The 20,665-nt window shown below is 35.4% G+C and overlaps 1 protein-coding gene across 1 annotated transcript in view; it reads right to left on the minus strand.

The window, feature by feature from the left end:
- Positions 1–20,665, minus strand: part of LOC101867774 (contactin-associated protein-like 4) — a 231,076-nt gene that overhangs the window by 46,467 nt on the left and 163,944 nt on the right. The window contains exons 10-14 of the mRNA XM_034073093.1: positions 19,710–19,859; positions 15,476–15,647; positions 8,081–8,187; positions 6,074–6,193; positions 721–918 (exon numbers count right to left, since the gene is read on the minus strand). Coding sequence (XP_033928984.1) covers positions 721–918; positions 6,074–6,193; positions 8,081–8,187; positions 15,476–15,647; positions 19,710–19,859 — 747 coding nt within the window. The remainder of the gene's footprint in view (positions 1–720; positions 919–6,073; positions 6,194–8,080; positions 8,188–15,475; positions 15,648–19,709; positions 19,860–20,665) is intronic.

The raw sequence follows: 20,665 nt of genomic DNA on the forward strand, positions 1-20,665 counted from the left end.
ACAATTTTACACAGTTTTCAAAAGACAGTAAACAGTAAGATTTTTTTTTCTTCCTCATTATTTGGACTATTCAGAAGGAATTTTAATGGTAAATCCTATTAACAGTAGCTGTGTCAGTGAGAAGATTTAGGCAGACTGCATATACCTTATTTTTCTTTAAGAGAGTCAGAGTGTCTCTGTTCATTTTTCTCTTAAAAAATACATACTTTTGTCGATAATCCACATCTTAACATATCTTTTTTTTATGGATGCCTATGCTGGACAGTGGAAATTTAATGCCACCAGTGTTTTTTGTTAAGCACTCACATTACATTTAAGTGTTCAAAAACATTCAGCAATAAACTTCTGATATGTGTGCTCTAGTTTGTGTTAAGGAGATATTTCCTCAGTAACTCCTTCATTAATGTTTAAAAATCCCTGGAAGGCAGCCCAACGGGAGCTCTGTTAATAATAATCTCTGTTAATTTAAAAGATTTATGAGAGAAATTAACTTTGAGAGCACTTAATTCTATGAATGAAGATCATTATAAACTGCCATTTGTGTTTTTCTGGTTCAAATATCTCTTGGTAACTTACAGAAATAGGAGCACTATATATATATGAAGTAGTTCAAGCTCTGTAGTAGCAAAATACTACGAGCTTGACAGAAAAAAATACCTATAGTGGCCAGTAAAATGAAAGGTGCTATACAACATAGTAAGATTTGTTTGCTTTACTTACCTTCCTTATCTAGAAGCCTTGACTTTTTGCAGTGGTAAGCAAGCTCCTGTTCACAGTGCTCTGCATGGTTAATTGTAGCCTGAAGCTGGTCTAGGCTGGCAGAGTACTTGAAAAACACAGTGTGGGGGTTCTCTCGATTAGCACTTTTGACTCTGGTTAGGTTGGTGTTGTTATGCTGCATAATTGTCCATGTTGCATCTTTCAAAACACATATAATAAGCAATAAAGAATGAGAAGTAGTTGCATAAATTGCTAATGGAAAGAGAATGCATGATGAAATCAACCAAACTTTAAGGTGACTTCTTTGATCGCAAAAAGTGCTTTTGGGCATACAAACAGAGATGTAAATCTGTACATTATCATACCATGACTGTAACAGGTATTCAGCTTGTTCTGATAATTGAATTAAAAAAGCATAAATGACAACATCCAAATAATGGTCTCAACAATAAGATATATTTTACTTCATAAATTGCACTGAAAGAATAAAAGGAAATAATGCTTATTATTGTTATTTTGCCTACTTTTTAAAACTAAAATAACAGTAAATTTTATTCTACATTATAGTTACATTACAACAACTATAATTCAAATTAATTTATTCTGTGTGAGAAAATGGCCTACATACTTTTTCTATTATACAAAGAAGCAAAAGTAGCTTGTAAATACTGTATTTACTATAAAACTCAGATTACATGAAGGTGAGTTATCCTAGCCATCTAAAATCAAATTGTAGTCATTATGTGAAATACTATTCAAACTCTGTATTTAGTCAGGAACTAAGAAGCACAGTTTCCAAATGTTAATAGAAAGTTTCTTCCAAACATCCAATACTACCATGGTATTGCCATTTGATTCGGTACTATAACACAGTTCAGAACTGAGGGCTGCATTTCCCTAAAATCATATACTGCTCTCCAGTAAACTTTTGGCTCAGATGCAGCTGGGTAAGTCAGCTACGTATTTCATTGCATTGTGTAGACAGACTATGATTTGTAAAAACTGCGGCATGCAAAATATTTCCAAAATATTTATTCCAGAAGCAATTAAACTATGTCTGCAAGATTGCTTTTTCCACAAATCACTAGTAAATATTCAGTACTCCAAATATTATCTTTACAAAAATATGTTCCGAAGTAATGTTTTTGTAATAAAAGAGCAGAAAATACTTGTATATAAATATATATATAATTCAAGTGGTTGATCAATAAAAAATGTATTGCATGTTTATAAAAGGTATGTACTAAGATGTGCAGTCTGCTGTGAAACAGGCTTTGTCCAAATTGGAGCCGTGTTGGTTACACTAAGGAAAAAAGCAGTTCAATAGCTTTACAGTTATCTTGATATTCTGTCATTAGAAGCCTTTTTTACCCTTCTACAGCAATGATGGAATGCATTTTTATTCTTTTTAAACTTACTACAACTCAAAACCACACAGAACAAGAACTAAACTTGGCATAACAATATTTATATGAAGGCATTACTTTAAAAGCTACTAGAGATAATAGACTAATTACTGTATATTTACTTTAAGACTAGAAAAATAATTTTTCTCTACAGTGAGTCACGGGAAGGATAAAACTGTCTGGTACAATAACACAGGAACGCATTGCTTACTCTGTCCTATTCTTTGCTATCAAGGAAATGTTAATGTTGCTGTCCTGGTTTCATCTGGGATAATTTTCTTCCTAGCAGCTGGCAAAGTACTGTGTTTTGGCTTTAGTCTGAGAATATTGTTGATAACACACCCGTGTTTTGGTTGTTGCCCAGTAGAACTCACCCTGATCTAGGTATCAGTCTCTCGCTCTCTGCCAGTAAGGAGTTGGAAACAGAGACAGGACACCTGGCCCAACCTAGTCAAAGAGATATTCCATAACACAGCATGACGTTCCCAGTATATAAACTGGGGGGTGGTATCCAGAAGGAATGGATCACTGCTCAGTCTGGGATGGGTATTGATCAGTGGGTGGTAAGCAATTGCATTGCACATCACTTTTGTTTATTGGTGTTGGTTTTTTTTTCTTTCCCTTTTATATTCTCTCCCCTTCTTATCTCTCTTATCATTGTTATTATTATTAATACATTGTACTTTAGTTACTAAAGTGTACTTATCTCAGTCTGTGAGTTTTACATTGTCTCGATTCTCTTCCCCATCCTACTCAAGGAGGGAGAAAGGAGTGGAGGGGTAAAGTGAATTGTTGTGTGGCACTTAGTTGCTGGCTAGTTTTAAACCATGACAATCCGATACTCTGCTTAGTAGTACAGAGATTACTCCCTTCATGTTTTTTGAAATATAAATTGCCCTAAATATGTGTAGTTGATAAAGGCTCACATGATTTTCCTATTTTGCACATTTACCATACCTCCTTATCTATGAACAGGGAAGCACTGAGCTTATTCTGTTTCAGCCTCCAGTCACAGAGCCTATAACAATCTGACTCCCATGTCTAGAATATATTTTAAGGTAAGGGTGAAGAGGCTCTTGGCTGAAGCCAGTCTGGGTCAGGTAAGTTTAGATTCATCTTCGCTGTATTCTTGTATCTTAATGGCCAATGTAATTTGAGTACATATAAGAAATACTATTTTTTTTTTCTAACTTGTAGTATTGATAATATTTCTAATGTTCTAAAAGCAGTATTTCAAACTCTTCAGCAGAGTTGTATTTTATTGTATTCCATTAGCTTCCTACAGGCTACACATGGCTGACATTATAAGATATTTACAGAGAGGAAAGAACTCATGGTCACTTAAAGGAAAAGTATTAATCAGAAAATCTAAAGGAAATATCAAAGTGAGATGAGTATTCAAAAAATGCTATATTATGGGACTCTATGCTAATTTTTATTATTAATTATTATATTAGTATGACTTCTTAATTATTTTATTATTACTACTAGCTTTTGGTCTAATTATAAAATTTTATTAAATACACACTCATGGTGTCAAAAAGCAGATGTCAAGATTAGATTTTTTTTTTTGTACATGCACATGCACACAGACACAAATATATCAAAAGGCTATGCTGGCATAAAAATTTAGACAAACAAGTCAGCTATCAGACTTACTATCACACTTGAAAATTTACAAGAGAAAAAAAAGGTCACTGCAGAATTTGGTCATCTTAGCTGGCAGGGTGAACTGTAGTCTTTTCATTCTGAAAATTACTTCCAAGAATACAACCAGGGAAAAGCACCTCCCTCCCAGTTGTGTCAAAATAGAGCCCCATGAATGTCAAAGACAAGGCAGTGCTGTAAGAAATATGGGCATCTGGCTTCCCTGCCTCTGGTGGGAAAAGGGAATACCAGTCATGATGAAACTGGGAACAAAACAAATATAGAAGTTTCATCCTGTCAGGCTGCATCTAAAGATGAAGAACTGATCAATGAGGTTTGCTTAATGTGGTGAATAAGGAATGACTGAGGAAAACAGTAACAGCTGTTCATGGACACAAAAGGATAAATCAGACACTACACTGTACCTTGGAGGGTTATACCCAATTAAAAAAAAAAAAAAAACAAAAAAAACCCAAAAAAAAACCTACCAAAAAAACCCCCACAAATGAACAAACAAAAACTCAAAACAACAAAAACCCCAAAGTCATCTTTCTGCTGTGATACTTTGGTCTCTTCTAGTCTCATAGGGCACTAGCGTATTTCTCCTTACTGTCATGTGCCCATCTGAAGTTGTCATGGTTTAAGCCCAGTCAGCCACACAGCTCACTTACTCCCCCCGCGCCTTCCTCTCCCCAGCTCCTGGAGGGATGGGGAGGAGAACTGAAAGAATGTAACTACCACAGGCTGAGATAACAGTCCAGTAACTAAGGTATAACACAAAACCACTACTGCTGCCACCAATAATAATAATGATAATGGAAATAACAAGGGAAGAGAATACAACTGCTCACCACCTGCCGACTGATACCCAGCCCAACCTGAGCAGTGATCTCCCCCTTCCAGGTAACAGTCCCCAGTTTATATAGTGGGCATGACGTGCTGTTGTATAGAATACCTCTTTGGTTAGTTTGGGTCAGGTGTCCTGTCTCTGCTTTCTCCCAGCTTCCCCTCATCCCTGGCAGAGCATGAGACTCTGAAAGTCCTTGGTCAGAGTAAACGTTACTGAGCACTAACTAAAAAAAATGGGTGTTATCAGCACTGTTCCCATGCTGAAAGTCAAAACCACAGCACTGCACCAACTACTAAGAAGGAGGAAAATGACTGCTACTGCTGAACCCAGGATAGAAGTGTACCTACCATGAACTAGCACAGTCAAATATAGAAGACAAAGTTAGGACCTGACATGCTAAGAGTAGTTAAACTGCACAGACTGATTGAGATGATGAGAATTGTATTATAATAAGTATTCTTTAAATCATTGTGAAAATCAGTCAGTGCCACTGGCAGCCAGGGTCCTGTCAGTTTCTCAATAAATAAATGTGACTACAAATTCGTTACAAACCAATATAAAAAGCTTATGATAACGTTTCAAAGTCAAGTTCTTAACACTTAGGATGCAACTAAATCAAATTCAAGTACAGCTTATGCATGCAATTTTTCAAACTGTTATAACTGTGTAAAAATATATGGTTGTCACATAATACAATGAAGCATTTTCATCATCATGGCTTGAAATCAATTCAAATAAATAGAGGCTAAGCAAAAAGAAAAGGAAACAGGCACAAATAAAATAATAATTTCAAAAAACTATTTAAATTTAAGATTCATTAAAAGGACATATACCAGTAAGTATTCATAGACAACTAGTTTATTATAAAGCATACGGACAAAAAACTCTGATATCTAAACCTTCTAGTGATGTGAATGATGATTCAAAGAGCAAAAGAGGAGGTACAGTGCCTGAAAGTGAGGTTGTGAGTGTTCCACTGATTGCATTTCCATTCTCCAAAAGATTTACTTGCAATCTGAAAAATTAAACTTAATGTCTATATTCCTCATAACAATGGCCAGTTCTGAATTACAATTTTTCAGAAAGTGGCCTGGAAAAATCAGTACTTTTCTTATAGCTTATTTCTCATTTTCTTAGAAGTTCGCAAGAGGCTGTACCTTCAGCAAAAACAAAGCTGCTCCCCAAAAATGAACCAGTATGACATTGTGTCCATATGGAACACATCTCACTTATGCAAAACACAACAGAAACGCTGTGTTAGATTCACAGCCTGAATCCTGTTATTATTATAATTTCTCAGCCTAATTCTTTGCCCAGTATTCTGAGCTAAGGAGTCACCTTCATTTTGTTGTGTATGTGTGCATTAAACTTAGGAGGTACAAAGGCTTATTACTTGATAACTTGTCTGCATACAGACCCAGCTGTGAGTTAAGGAAGTTTATCATCTCACCTGTCATATTACAGTACACAAGAAACGGTCCCAATGGGCCACTTCCATCTGAATCGATATTGAAAAAGCCTGAAGTGCTCCCTCTGTGCTTATAGGCTTCACATGATTGCTCATAGATGGCTGTAAAAGAACACATTCTATCACAAACGTAATGGCATAAATTTATATTTTAGTCAGGGAATTAAGAAAAAAAAGGATGTGGAGCCTGTCAATGGGGAAAAGAAGAATGTGTGTGTTCACTGCTAAAGAATACAGAAAAAATCACATAACCAGAACTATGTTTTCATTTGTTTCTGTAGAGCGCATTTGGTTTTATCTATTGAGGAGATCACAAGGGGCATTTTCAAGCATTTTCTCCCTTATTTCAATCTGGAAACTTCAGAAAGGAAACTGTAAGATGCAGGTGAGTAAATGGTTGTATAACCTGTGAAATAATGTGAATGCCAAGGGTACTACCTAGATCCTGCTGATCAGACTTTGAGGAAACAAACACCAGCTACAGCAACTAAATCAGATTTTTGTTATTGTAAGACAACTTGACGTAAGACAGAAGGCAGGTTTCTAGGTGTTCTGATTCTCTCCTGGCATATTTTTTTTTGGCTTTCATACTTCCTATTTTCTTTCCTGTTTAAATAGAAGGGCTGACAAGTAAAAGAACTAAATAAGCAAAGACAAAATGAGAGCTCCTTGAGTCCTATCTCATGTATACTTTGTATCAGCCGAAATGTAAAGAAAATTCTGTGATGACTTCTTTATGATCAAAAACCTGAGAAAGGGATTTAAGAGTCCACCTTTGTAATTAAATACACAGGAAACACTGATGATAATGCCACAGCTAGATTGCATTAGCCCAACTTCTTTAGCCATTATAATGCTAATAGCAGTCAAACTGTTCTAGTCTTTCTTTTCAAAATCAGACTGTGTGCTCTATCAGTTATTATCAAAACTTGAAAACACTCTGCCAAAAAGAAAGAGCTGTTAACTTCAGACAAAACAGAGTGATGAGTGCTATATAAACAAAAATATAACTCCATAGCAATTATTAATATTCTAGATTTTTATTTATATAAATTAAGTTTATTGAAATATTAAAAAAGTACTAGTACAGTAATATATTTAAAAAATCAAGTTAGCTCTAGGAAGACTGTGATATCTGTATTTTTTTGCTTGATGATTACCAATATTATAAGGCAACACTTACGAGAAAGATAATTCAGATTGCTAACTGTATGAAATATTCATAATACACAAATTATGTAATTTTCAATTGGAATTTGACAGTTTCTTAAGAAAATAATCTTAGTTAAATTTAAACATGACAGATTCAGTTATTCAATAATTGTCTTCAAGCTGTGCTTCCAGATTTATTCTGTTTCCCAGTATACAGTTCAAGAGGTTCAAATGTAGAGGATCTCCAGTGAAACTAGTTATTTTCCTTTCTTTTGTTTGGTTGGTTGGCTTTGTCTATTTGTTGGATTTTGGGGTGGGACTTTTGTTTGTTGGTTGTTTTTTTGTGGGGTTTTTTTCTTGGGGGGGTGGTTTTTTTGTGGTTTGTTTTTTTTTTGTAATTTCTCCTAATCTAATTCCTGATTCAGCCAACTACATAAACACAGGTTTAGGGCTTAGTGCATGTGATTCTACATGAATGTAGTCCCATTGTCTCTGAAAAAAAATAATAATAATTGTTGTAATGAATAATGATGAATTAAACACATTTCTAAATGATTTGCTGATTCATAAAGTGAAGGTATATGGATGGAAGAGTATATTACTGATCTCATGCAAATTGTGAAAAATGTGAAACAGAAACAGATAAACTTTAGAACTTTCAATGAATTTTTGTTGCTACATATTTTATATTCTCAAGGCCTTTCCTTGAACCAACTTGTGAATATTTACATGATTGAAAAATTGTCTAGTACGAATGATCAATACTAATGTGCATTTTTTTTGGTGAAAAACATTCAACCAGAAGCAAAGAATACTCAGAAAACATCTTAGACTTACGATAGTGGCAAGTAGCTCCCTTGTATCCGGTATTTGCACAGTTGCAGTAGAAGTTGTCCCAGGACTGTGAGCACTCCCCACCATGTTCACAGTAATTAGGCAAACACCTAAAATAAAAAAAAAAAAAAAAAAAAAACAAAAAAGGCATTTTCACTCTCTTTTTCATTTATTTACACGTCACTTCTACTTACCAAGGAACGCAAAAACATGGGAAAGAAGTACAATAACATGAAGTCCTCAAGCTCATTGGGAAAGATGTCAATATAATTACTAGAAAATCTAGAGAATTTCCTTTCATCTTTCCTGCTATTCCTATTGCCTATAATAAATATATTCATTATGTGATGAGCCTGTGAGAACAGAAATGAAGTGTAAGTTGCATAATTGTCACTTATTACCATTCAGCTATCTGCAATTCAATACAGATAAACCAGTGAAAGATTTACATGCTGATAATTCACTGGCAATTACTGCAACTGACAGGATTTATTCAACAAGATGTGTCACAATAAAGTAGCATCACAACTGCATTATTTTACAAACAATAGAAAATAATTTTAAAAAATCACAAAAGAAATAAAATTTACTATAATACCTGAGAGCTGTTTCTTATTCTAAAGTCACGTTTACTTACTATTCTATAAAGAGTAAATCAGTGTGTCAGTTCAGTCACAAGAGGTAACTACTAGTTAAGCAATTTTTTTATTCTGGTGGTATGAACAGAAACCTGATGAATTCTGTTAGTTTTCTTGTGGATTTAGAATGGTTGACTGCAAAGAAAATTTGCCTGTAACTGCTTAATGATTTAAGATTGCAGCACTATACCTAGACATAAAATATTGCAGAAGATGAAGAAAAACACAAACTTATCTTTTTATAAACACAACTGAAAGTATACTGAAAAAGAGTGGCACACTTGAATTAATTTTTCATTAGCTTTTCAACTTAGAAATTAGTTAACATTCCAATTGCAGTGAATGCATATGTATATGCATGTGTATGTAATAGAGCTCAAAACTATAAAAAGGCTTAGTTGTTGACATTAACTACAGGAAAAAGAAAAACAGGCCCACTAATATTCACAGGATCCTAAAATACCTTTTAATTCATTCAAGAAATCTTAGCAGGGTATTAAATTAGCATTGTAAGAAGTCCAGCAGTTTACACACATGCCCTATGAATAATTCAGGAATTCAGGGTCTTTGTATATTTACTTCTGACTCCCAAAGAATTTTTATCTTTCTTTCTTTCATGTTTATAAACAAAGATATGCAGAAGTTTTCATGGAAAGAAAGAATAAAAAAAGTAGCAGGTAAATGTAGGTAAAGTAAGTAAAGTGATAGAGATCACCTATTTTCAAAAAATAAATGATACTTTGGCAAGTGAAAGAGCTGGTCTTGTATCCTATCTATTATTTCTGTCACAGAATGTATTTGTAAGACAAGTTTGTAAATTATGTATGTCTCAATGAGCTCTGGTTTGGAACATAAAAATGAATTTTAGGCACCAGGCTTATAACTGCTTTGATATTAAATACTTTGTTTGGAGCAATTTATGAAATGTGTATAGTAATAGTTCTTACTATAAATGCTTTATTTTGCTTCCTACAGGCATGACTAGTTGTCAGCTATTACAAATATACAACTCCTCTAACATAACTGCCATTCAGGTCTTTCAGTACATCCTCTGACTCTTGCTATGCTTGTATGTATTTTAGTCATAGTTTTTCTTGTCTTGCTTCTTTTTGATAAAGACATCACTACCTCCAAAGTATGGTTTACATGGTCCTTGACTCCCTGTCCATATTAATTAATCATCCTAATCATGTTCACAAAATTAAATGCTTAGATGAAATTGATGATGCTTAAAACAACTTTAATAGAAATTCAAACAATATAACATATATTTAAAATCTTTTAACATTAGTTTTTGTATCTTCCCTCTGTTTCAGAATGTGTATTAGAAAGTAACCACTAGTTACATAAAAGTGAAGCTATAATTATATTATATGCTGCAATCCCACCCAAAGCAAGATTCAGAATGTTTTCTCTAAGGAAACTAACCTGATAAAAAGTATTTCTTATATTAGAAAAAGCATTTTTAATAGTTCATCTATAAAAGGTAATTTTTGAATTTGTTACTATGTTTGCTTAAAACAGAAGAAAAGACAGCTGATAAGTATTTACCACATATTATCTGATGGCATGCTTTTAAGAGTATGGCACCTGAAAATGATATAAGATTTAAAATGAATGTAGCTGGCTAATAATAATCATAATCTAAAATTCAAAGCAAAACACTAATTCAGCAATATACTTTTGATAAAAAGTGGGGAAAAGAAGAACTTCAGATGCCAAGTATCTGCTAAATACATTTTTGTGTACTATCGTGGTTCCAAACTATGGGTAAAAAAATTTTAAATATAAAATTTTTTCTTTCTTTAACTTTCAATTAAAAAAGAAAAAAAATAAGAGAAAAAATGTATGAAAATTGCTACAGTGCCAGTGTCTCTTTCTTTCTTTCTTTTTTCTTTTTTTTTTTTATATATTAAAATCATTTATTCTGGTTTCTGTAAAACACACAGCTGCTAGGACATCAACAGTAATAACACCTGGTAGGCAATCATATGTTTCTCTTTAGAGCTTGTTGTAATTATGACAGATTCATCTGATATTCTCCCCTCAAACTAACTTTGTCCTGGTTTCAGATGGGATAGAGTTAATTTTCTTCCTACTAGCTGGCATAGTGCTGTGTTTCGACTTCAGCCTGAGAATACCGTGGGTAACACAAGGGTGGTTTAGTTGTTGCTCAGTAGTGTTTATCCTGATCAAGGATTTTTCAGTATCTCATGCTCTGCCAGTAAGGAAGGACACAAGAAGCCGTGTTGGCAGCAGAAACAGGACAGCTGACCTGAACTAGCCAAACAGATATTCCATATCACAGCATGACATACCCAGTATACAAACTGGGAGGAGTTATCTAGAAGGAACTGAACACTGCTTGGGTAGTGCTGGGTATTAGTCACTGTGTAACAAACTTCTTTATTTTTTTCCTTTTCTCCTTTCAATGTTATATCTCTCTCCTTGTCATTTCCCTTAGGAGTAGTACTAGTATGTGGCAGTTTAGTTATTAGCTGTTTTTATCGCAACATACAGGTTTTATATTTTAAAATTTTCCTCCCCATCCTATCCAGAGAGGGGGAAAGAGGAAGTATGAGTGAGTGGCTGTGTGGTACTTAGTTGCCAGCTATTTTGAACCATGACAACTAAAAGGAGTCATAAAAACTTTAGCATAGGAGCAGGAATTGAAAATGTATTTTAAATGTGTGTGTGTGTGTGTATAAATGAATATATATTTACATCAGATAAAGAATTGGCTTAATAGATTTTTTCCATCTATTTACTCTGCATATGAATTCAGATGATTATGCAAAAAGTAATATTTATTTCTGTTCATGATCTTTAAATGTGTAAAACTATTATATTTAGTGATTTTTTTTTCTACTACTAAAGCCATCAATAACAACAGAATTCAGGTCATACTTTATTATTTGTTTTTTTAGATGAAAAGCCTCCCATAAAGACTCCAATACAAAGAAGTTTTTGGTTTGCCCTCAGCTGTATGAGGGATACCTACCATCAGGAGCACAGTGGCAAAATGTGCACAGTGGCAAAAATGTTTATTACTTTAGCTTTGGGCAAGCAAAGACATGTCAAAATCATTGGAGGAAGGAAATATTTTCTCACAAATTATATAGTGCACAAGATCATAGAATCATAGAATGGTTAGGGTTGGAAAGGACCTTAAGATCATTTAGTTCCAAGCCCCCTCCCATGGGCAGGGACACCTCACACTAAACCATTCTCACCCAAGACTCTGTCCAACCTGGCCTTGAACACTGCCATGGATGGAGCATTTACAGCTTCCTTGGGCAACCCATTCCAGTGCCTCACCACCAGTAAAGAACTTCTTCCTTGTATCTAATCCAAACTTCCTCTGTTTAAGTTTGAACCCGTTACCCCTTGTCCTATCACTACAGTCACTAATGAAGAGTCGCTCCCGAGCATCCTTATAGGCCCCCTTCAGATACTGGAAGGCTGCTATGAGGTCTCCATGCACTCTTCTTCAGGCTGAACAGCCCCAGCTTTCTCAGCTTGTCTTCATATGGGAGGTGCTCGAGCTCAAGCTACCCATCAGAAATTGTTAAATATATGCAAGGAATGTTAATGTGGCAAAAAAAAAAAAAATTATCTTATCAACTGGGATTTATGATCAGATGTAGAATTGGTTTGATAAAGAGAAACATGAAACTGCAGATGTGAAATAAAATGTGACTCTCAGGAAACTGGAAAGAAATAGTGCAAGCTGGCACAAGACCAGGAAAGCTTTTCACAGTCTATTCTGAAATAAAAGATAGTAAATGTAATAAAAATAATAAAAATGGGTGGATTGAATTTTTATTTGTATAAGTTAGGAAGATATATGATAAGCATTCTGAGTGTTGAAAACTGAATGTGCAGAGCTAGTGTTAGAAAGGTGCAATTATCAAGATAAAAGAGGACAAAAATTAACATTAGCAAATCTTAGATAAAACAAAACTAACCAACCAAAAGCCTTCTATAAGGGCTTTTTTAGATTTTTTTTTCTTTTTTTTCCTTTGGTATCTATACATAAAAATTCGATGAACGGTAAGAGTAACATAAAATAAAAATAAATAAATAATAGTAAAAAAGCCTTAATACAGTGCCAGAAAGTAATCAAAACACTTTGAAAAAGAGTATGGCTGGAAAATTTAAGTGCCTTACACAAGTCCATAGTGAAAAAAAAAACTTGCATGGCAATGGTATTGACACAAAATAAGGACAATAACTATTTTCATATGCAGTAAAAATTCAGCAAGATAAAAATATATGTAAATAGAACCCTTTTGATGCACTGCTTAAAAAAAACAAAAATGACATTTATGATATTTGGAATATTGTAAATAATGCTGGTTCTCTATATATTGAGATTCAGATAGTGACTTTACAAATATTTATACATATTATTTTTAAAACTGCACATGTACACACATAATATGGGCATTCAAAATCAGAAAGGAACTGAAATCATTACATGTAAAAATACACCATCTTCCTTTAAAAATTTAGGTAAAATATTTCTGTAATCATGGAGAAAGACAAGGTTCCTTAACCACAATTCTGGGATTAGCATTTTGAGAGATCCCCGGTTATACTGCACATTGAAAAACCAGGGACAGAAATTCTCAGCAACTATACTGTGAACCAATTAAGTGACATTTTACACTCATGATCTTGCTTATATCTCTTTTGTATTTGACTAAGTGTCGTGGTTTAAACCAAGTCCCCCAACTCCCGGAGAGTTAGGAAGGAAAATCCAAAGAATGTAGCCCCCACGGATTGAGACAAGAACGGTTTAATTGCTAAGGCACAGCACAAAATCACTACTGCCATTACCACTACAAATAATAATGATAAAGCCAATAACAAGCGAAAAGAATACAACACACCACCAGCCACCGACCCATAACTCACTCGACCCATAACTCACTCCACCCTGCCTGGCTGAGCTCCACATGCTCCCTCCTCCATTTTTCTCCAGACCGCCACCCTTCCAGCTCTCTCTCCCAGTTGCATCCTGGGCATCACGTGCTATGGTATGGAACACCTCATTGGCTAGCCTGGGTCAGGTGTCCTGTCTTTCCTTCCTCCTGGCCTCCCCACCTCCACCTGGCTGGAGCACGTGCTCAGAAAAGGCCCTGAACAAAAACACCCTCAAAACATGCTCGCTATCAAGCAACTGTTCCCAACCCAGAAGACAAAACACAGCACTGCACCAGCCACAAAAAGGAGAAAAATGACTGCTACGGCTGAACCCATGACACTAATAATATACAGATCTCCATACCCCTAGTTTTCTCAACTGTTCCTCATCAGGCTTGTGTTCCAGATCTTTGACTGGCTTCACTTCACTTCTCTGGACTTGCTCCAGCTGCTCAGTATCTCTCTTGTAGTGAAGGGCCCAGAACTGAGCACAGGATTCGAGGTGCAGCCTCACCAGTGCCGAGTACAGGGGGATGATCACTGCTCTGGCCCTGCTGATCACACTATTTCTGATACAGACCATGATGTCACTGGGCTTCTTGGCTCATGTTCAGCAGCCGTCCGTCAGAGTCCCCAGAAAAGGATCTAAGGTCCTGAGGTCCTTTTCTCCCGAGCAGCTTTCCAGCCACACTTCCCCCAGCCTCTAGCTTTGTGTGCGGTTGCTGTGGCTTATGTGCAGGACCCAGAACTTTGTTTTGTTGAACCGCATGCAGTTGACCACAGCTTATTGATCCAACTTGTCCAGATCCCTCCGCACAGCCTTCCTCCCCTCCAGCAGATCAACACTGCAATCTGTGTCTGCCTTAACTGTTTTTCCCCACAAAAAAAACACTATTTCTTGAAGTTTTCTAGTTTAAAGGACAGACTTTTTAAGATAAAATGACAGCTTTTGAGGACTAGAAATTTAGGGTGTGGGGGAGAAGTGTTTACAAGCACAAGTACATCTTTCCCCTGCCTGTTTTGTCACTTTAGTGTATCCTTTCTGCTACGTTCAAGGCAACATTGTCTGGATTAAAGCAGACCTTGTACTCTTCTGAGTCTACAGCAGAAAACTTCTTCCATTTGCTGTCTCTCCTTCTCTTGCCAGCAGCCTCTGACATTCTGCAACACACATTTTGTATCCTCTGCCTTCTCCATGCTGAAATCCAGCAACGTCTCTGTCCAACATTTAAATTTCAAGGAAGGAAGATAGTCTTTCCACCCTGCAGAGGGAGCCCTTTAAACTAGTTACAATCTTTGATCATAAAGTCATAGAATAGTCAGGGTTGAAAAGGACTGTAAAACCATCTAGTTGCAACCTCCGTGACATGGACAGATGCCAATACCATTTATTACAAGTTATGAGACTAGTTCTGACCATAGTTTAAAGAAGACTACCCATTCACTGTGATGAATACTATCTACTGTGCTTCTGGATGTGTAGAATATGCAGAACAGCAATAACCTGTAAAGAACATACCATTTCAAAGGGTGAATGGAATTACCTATCACAGAAGGGGGTTTGTCTATAGCCTTACTTGAAAAGAATATAAGATACTTAAAATTTGTCAGAAACATCAAATAATTTTAACCCCAGTTACTTCCCCCCCCTCCCCCCCCCCCCCAGTGCATGGAAATCTAATTACTTTGCTATATTTGCTGATTTTATTCTATTCTAGAATTCTTTCAAAAGAAGCAGCATGCCATTTTGCAAGTATTCTGTTCTTTGTCATTCAGTATTGGAAACAAAACATTCAAATAAACAAATAGTGAGTAAATATTATTTTCTTACCTGTCTATAATGCCACATAAATCTATCTGAAGGTCACTGAAATTGCCAAAAACATTTTGCTGAACTGAGATCATATCCACTGCTTTGTTATCAATGGAAATAAGTCGCATGCATCCTTGAAAGCCACCAACTGAGGTATTACATTCAGAAATGTTTCCAGTGATAGGGCAGCCTGAAAGAAGCATAAGACCTGGAGCTGAAAAAATGTATTTTGTTTAAAAATTTATATACTGTCGACTGATCTATGCTAACCTACAGGTATTGTAAACTTTGTGGGTGGAAGACTTTAGCCGGAAGCTCTTCTTATCAGGCATAGTGGTGCAACTATAAAGAAAAATTTCTGTGCAGTCTTACTGTTTTTTAAAGCATATGCAAAAGCATCACTAAAACTTTCAGTAAAAACTCAAGTAGAAGTTCCAAAGCAATGAATGGAATCAAGATCTGAACAGACTGACTGATTAACCTTAGTCACAAAATTTTAATTTACAAGATGCACATGATTTGGAGCTAACTAAAGTCAAATAAGAAAAAAAGTACAGCGATTTTAATTTATCAAGATGTCCAGAAGATTCTAGAAGTATTGAAAAAAAATCTTGATGCAGATCATCAATGATTCAAGTAGGAGTAATCCTCTGTTGGACCTGCTACATCTGTGTAAGGAAAAAGTGGTTAAAAATGTGAAGGTCAACAAGTCTTGTTTGCATCAAACATAAGGATATGGTGCTTATGATACACAGAGAAAAGAATAAAAAAAACCAGCAGAACTACAACCCTTGACTTCAGAGGAGACAATTTTGATCTGTTCAGGACCTGCTTTGAGGATCGCACTGGAAATTGCTTTGGAGAGCAAAAGTGCTGGATATTTTTTCAACAAAAAGCTCTTTGGTGCATAAGAAAAGTCCATGATGATATCAAAATAGTTAAGAAAGTGTGGCAGAAAGCCTGCAAACATAAACATGGAGCTCCTGAATAAGCGAGGGCAGGGGACCTAGTGACAAGGTTCTTGTGGAGAACTGGTTTATGTAAGGACTTTTTTCTTCAGTCTTCACTGGTAAAACAATCTTTAGGCTTCCCACGTCCTAGCAGAGTATAAGAAGGGATGCAGTACCAACAATGAAGGAGAAAAGAGTCCAAGGGCACCTGCAGGAGCTGACTCGCATCATTAGAACAATTTTCATTGTCATTGTGAAGCCATTATAATTCTAATCCTCAAAAGGGCCTCGCCATTTAATAGGTTTCTTGATGACTGGAAAACGCAGATGTTACACTCATCTTCAAGAAAGGCAAGAAGGAGGGCACAGGAAACTAGAAGTCCATCAGCCTTACAGCAGTTGTTGGCAAGTTCAAGGAGCAAAGCCTCAGAAGCCATTTCTAAACATGTGAAGGATAAGAAGGTATCTGGGTAACTTTAGCTTCAAAGCTAAATAATGCTGGACCAAGCTTTTTTTGTTTAATTTGCTGAGGTGATGGCGCTTTGTACAAAAGAGCAGTGAGCATGGAACACCATGACTTCAGCAAAGCCCCTAACAGTTTCCAATAGTCTTCCTAACAGCTGATGGATGATATACGGGTGGGATAAGTGGATAACTGATGATGCAAAGTCCTGCTTCACTTCAGTGAACAGAGGGTCCTTCAGATATCAGTACTGAAAGCTATTCTGTTTAACATCTTCATTAATGACATGGATGATAGGAAAGAGTGAACTTGCAGCATGGCTGTGCCTGACACTGCGTTGGGGGCAGGAGTCAGGTGTTGGAAGGGAGCGCTGCATCTCAGACGAATATGGTCAAGCTGAAGAAATAAATTTACAGGAATGCCATGAAGTTCAGTAACAACAAATTTAAGGTCTTTAATATGAAATGGAACGATTCCATGCAACTATCCAAGCTGAAGGATAACTACCTCGATCCACAAAGAAAGGGCTGGGGGTCCTGAAGGCCAGCAGGTGGACCATAAGCCAGGAATGTGCTCTTACAGCACAGAAGGACAGTGGCATTCTGGGCTGTATTAAGAGTACAGCCAGCAGAACTGAGGATGTAGTCCTTCCCTTTATGTGACATTTGTGAGACCACACGTGGAGTGCTGTAGTTCGAGACTCCTCAGTAGAAGAAAGACATTCCATTACAGCATTCCACAATAAAATGGTAAAATAAATCCTGTAATTTCTTTAAAAAATCCAACACTCATTTGAAAATGAGGTACTGGTACTAGAGTCATGATGAAAAAAAAAAAAAATTAAAATAAATAATTTAAAAAAGGAACTAAAAATCCAGAGCAGGCAGACAAAGTTTATATCTTGTAGCTATTCTACAAAATTGTATTTTAAATTTTTGCGTGTGCCTGTTTGTAAAAGTTGTCTGCTAGTTCCATTACAGAAAAGGCAATATCATTAGTATTAATAAAATTAGTATTCCCTTTAATTGTGGGGAAGATATTAAAGATAGCAAGAAATCCTTCAATAATATTTACAGGGTTTTTTTTGTTAAGAAAATCTTTTTTTGTACTTGTAGTTGCAATGAGTTATTTCCAGAACTGGGGAGAGGTAGTATATCCTTGCTGATAGCATGACTAGAAATTGTGCTAAAGCTAAAGTATTTTCGTGATTATTACACCTTTTCCTGGCTAACGATACACATTTCTTGCATACTTTTCATTCATTAAAACAAGAAAACTGACAATCATATCCCCAGGAAACCTCTCCTGCAAGGCTGATATTCATGTTTGAAGAAACAGCAAGAAAGAAAAAACAAGGTAAATATTCATATAAATTTCAAAAGAAAGTAAAAATGCATTGTCTGCATTTTGACAGTGGTATATAACATAAAATTTTAAAAAACAATTTTCTAAACTCAGAAACCTTCTTCTAGTTCTCCCAAGGTTTGTATGACATGCTCAAGCTGCTGATTTCAGCTAGATTCCAAAGGGATGATATGCAGCTAGTGCTTTTAGTGTTCTTGGAATTAGTTTGCCCCTTCGACCCTCCAAAAGATAAAGAGAAATGTCCTTGTACAACTTAATTGAATATGCTGTTTTTTGCAACCGCCCAAATCCCTCCTGTTCTGTTCTCCTCTGCCATTAACCCTGAAATGGTGCAGATCACCTAATGAGAGATTTGGGATCTTGAAGAAACACAGAAGGAAAATAAAAAACAAACAAACAAAAAATAAAAAAAAAGAAATCCCCCCAAAATCAAAACAAACCACAAAACCCCCAAAATACAGGTTTTTTTTTTTTCTATTCCATCCAATATTCTGCATCTTTCTCTGATTATCAGCCAGCTTAAGAGGTGTTTATAGTAGGAAGGCTAGCTGTGAGATGTAAAATGTCAAATGGATGTTCATGTAATAGTTCCTATGTTTAAAATCTTCTTATGAGCATTACATTTTTTTACAACCTGCTGATTCAATGGAACTGATCTCTGGACAATGACTTGGTCCATATTTATTTAGGTTTTTGTATACATTTTTAAGTTTTCTCATAAATCTGAGAACTGTTATATTAAAAGGTAATTCAGGCATTCATTCCTAAGCTACTAAGAGATGAAGCAGTAGGCTAATGTACAATAAAGATGCTGTTTAGCATTGTTTTTATGCAGTTCATTCCCATTAGACTTAGACATTACAACCTTCTCTAATCTATCAGTAGCAATATATTTGATTAATGACAAAATCACTTTGTGGCAGATAATTGTCAATATTCTTAGGGAAATTAAGATATCAAACCATAGATTTTAGGCACAAGTTATATTCTTCAAACATGGGAAAGTTGTATCACTGCAGTAAAAAAAAGAAAGTAACAAATTAAGAGTTTCTGTTAAGAGGATACTTGCACAAGTAAGCACTAGCTTAAGCTGAAAGCTTCAAGTTATCCCAGTGGAATATTCTCACAAATAATTGATTTAGCTACACAATACATATGACAGAACTTTGTTTGCCTGTCTGACTGTCAATCCCACTATCTTCAATTATGAGAGCATGATTCCAGAAAATTATGTTCAAAAAAGTGCCCAAGGACTAAGGGTTGTAAATTATTCTACCCAACATAATAAAATTCTAAGGAAACATAGCCTAAAAAATATCACAGAAGTGCCTGAAAACTGGATCATTTGAGAGATATCTAAGCTAGGCAAAGACTTAAGACAAGCCAAATAATTCACACTATCTGATCAGATATGTCAGAAAAAAAAATGTTGTTTAACTGTTGGATATTGTCAGCATAAATAAACATATTTCACCTCCAAAGTAGAAAGCATCTCCTGAATAAATTTGCAGAGGTATGGAGGCATGAGCAGATGCAGTCACATCATTGTCCACTATTACACTGATACGATTCCTTTTGACAGAGAAGGATACAGAATGCCACTGGCCATTATTTAATCCAACACCTAGAAGGAAAATAAAAATTACATATAAACATCCATTATTTGTTATACTACTTGAATGTTAGAGACTCAAAAGGAGGAGAAATCAGTAATTATATCCCACATAAAAAACCCACATGATAGTGAAAGGAAGAGAAAAATAATGAAGAACACAAATGTCCTTTGTGAAGACAAAACCTTCGTCCATTCGCTCACTCACATCTGATAAAGAAAAAAATAAAAGTACTTTCATGAATAAGCCTTACTCTTGTAATATTCCTAATTATCAGTAATACATCCAAGTAACACATCCATTTAAAGTGGTGGCTATAAAAATTATCCTTCCAATCTAAGAAGGGTATCATTAAGATATCATTATGATGGCTGATACAGTATTTTACATGTAAAACACATTTTTATTTCACTATTACAATGGATTTCTTCATCTTTCAAAATCAAAGGTAGACATTATATTAGAACCCATTCATATAGCAAAATCCTGCTAAAAGCTTCAGCAATACTCATGCCAATGTCACAAAATTATTTTTGTTTTAGTTATCTTTTTTATTGCAAATGTGTGGGAAAATTTTCTTGAAATGTAGCCTCTAACAGCAATTTACATTGCTTTTGGCTCTGCAGGTGTAAGATATGACACAGCAATAAATCTAAAGTCTTAATTCTGGAAAGCACTTGCATATATACTGTTCAATAATTTTGTAGGGCAGTATGTAAGCACATTATTGCCCTTAAGAAGTGCTCTTGGTCAGTCATGTTTTTGAGTGTTCTTCAGAACAGAGATACTTCTTTTGGTGAAGAACAAAGAATACAGC

The sequence above is a fragment of the Melopsittacus undulatus genome, chromosome Z, assembly GCF_012275295.1.
Source record: "Melopsittacus undulatus isolate bMelUnd1 chromosome Z, bMelUnd1.mat.Z, whole genome shotgun sequence".
Classification (NCBI taxonomy): Eukaryota; Metazoa; Chordata; class Aves; order Psittaciformes; family Psittaculidae; genus Melopsittacus; species Melopsittacus undulatus.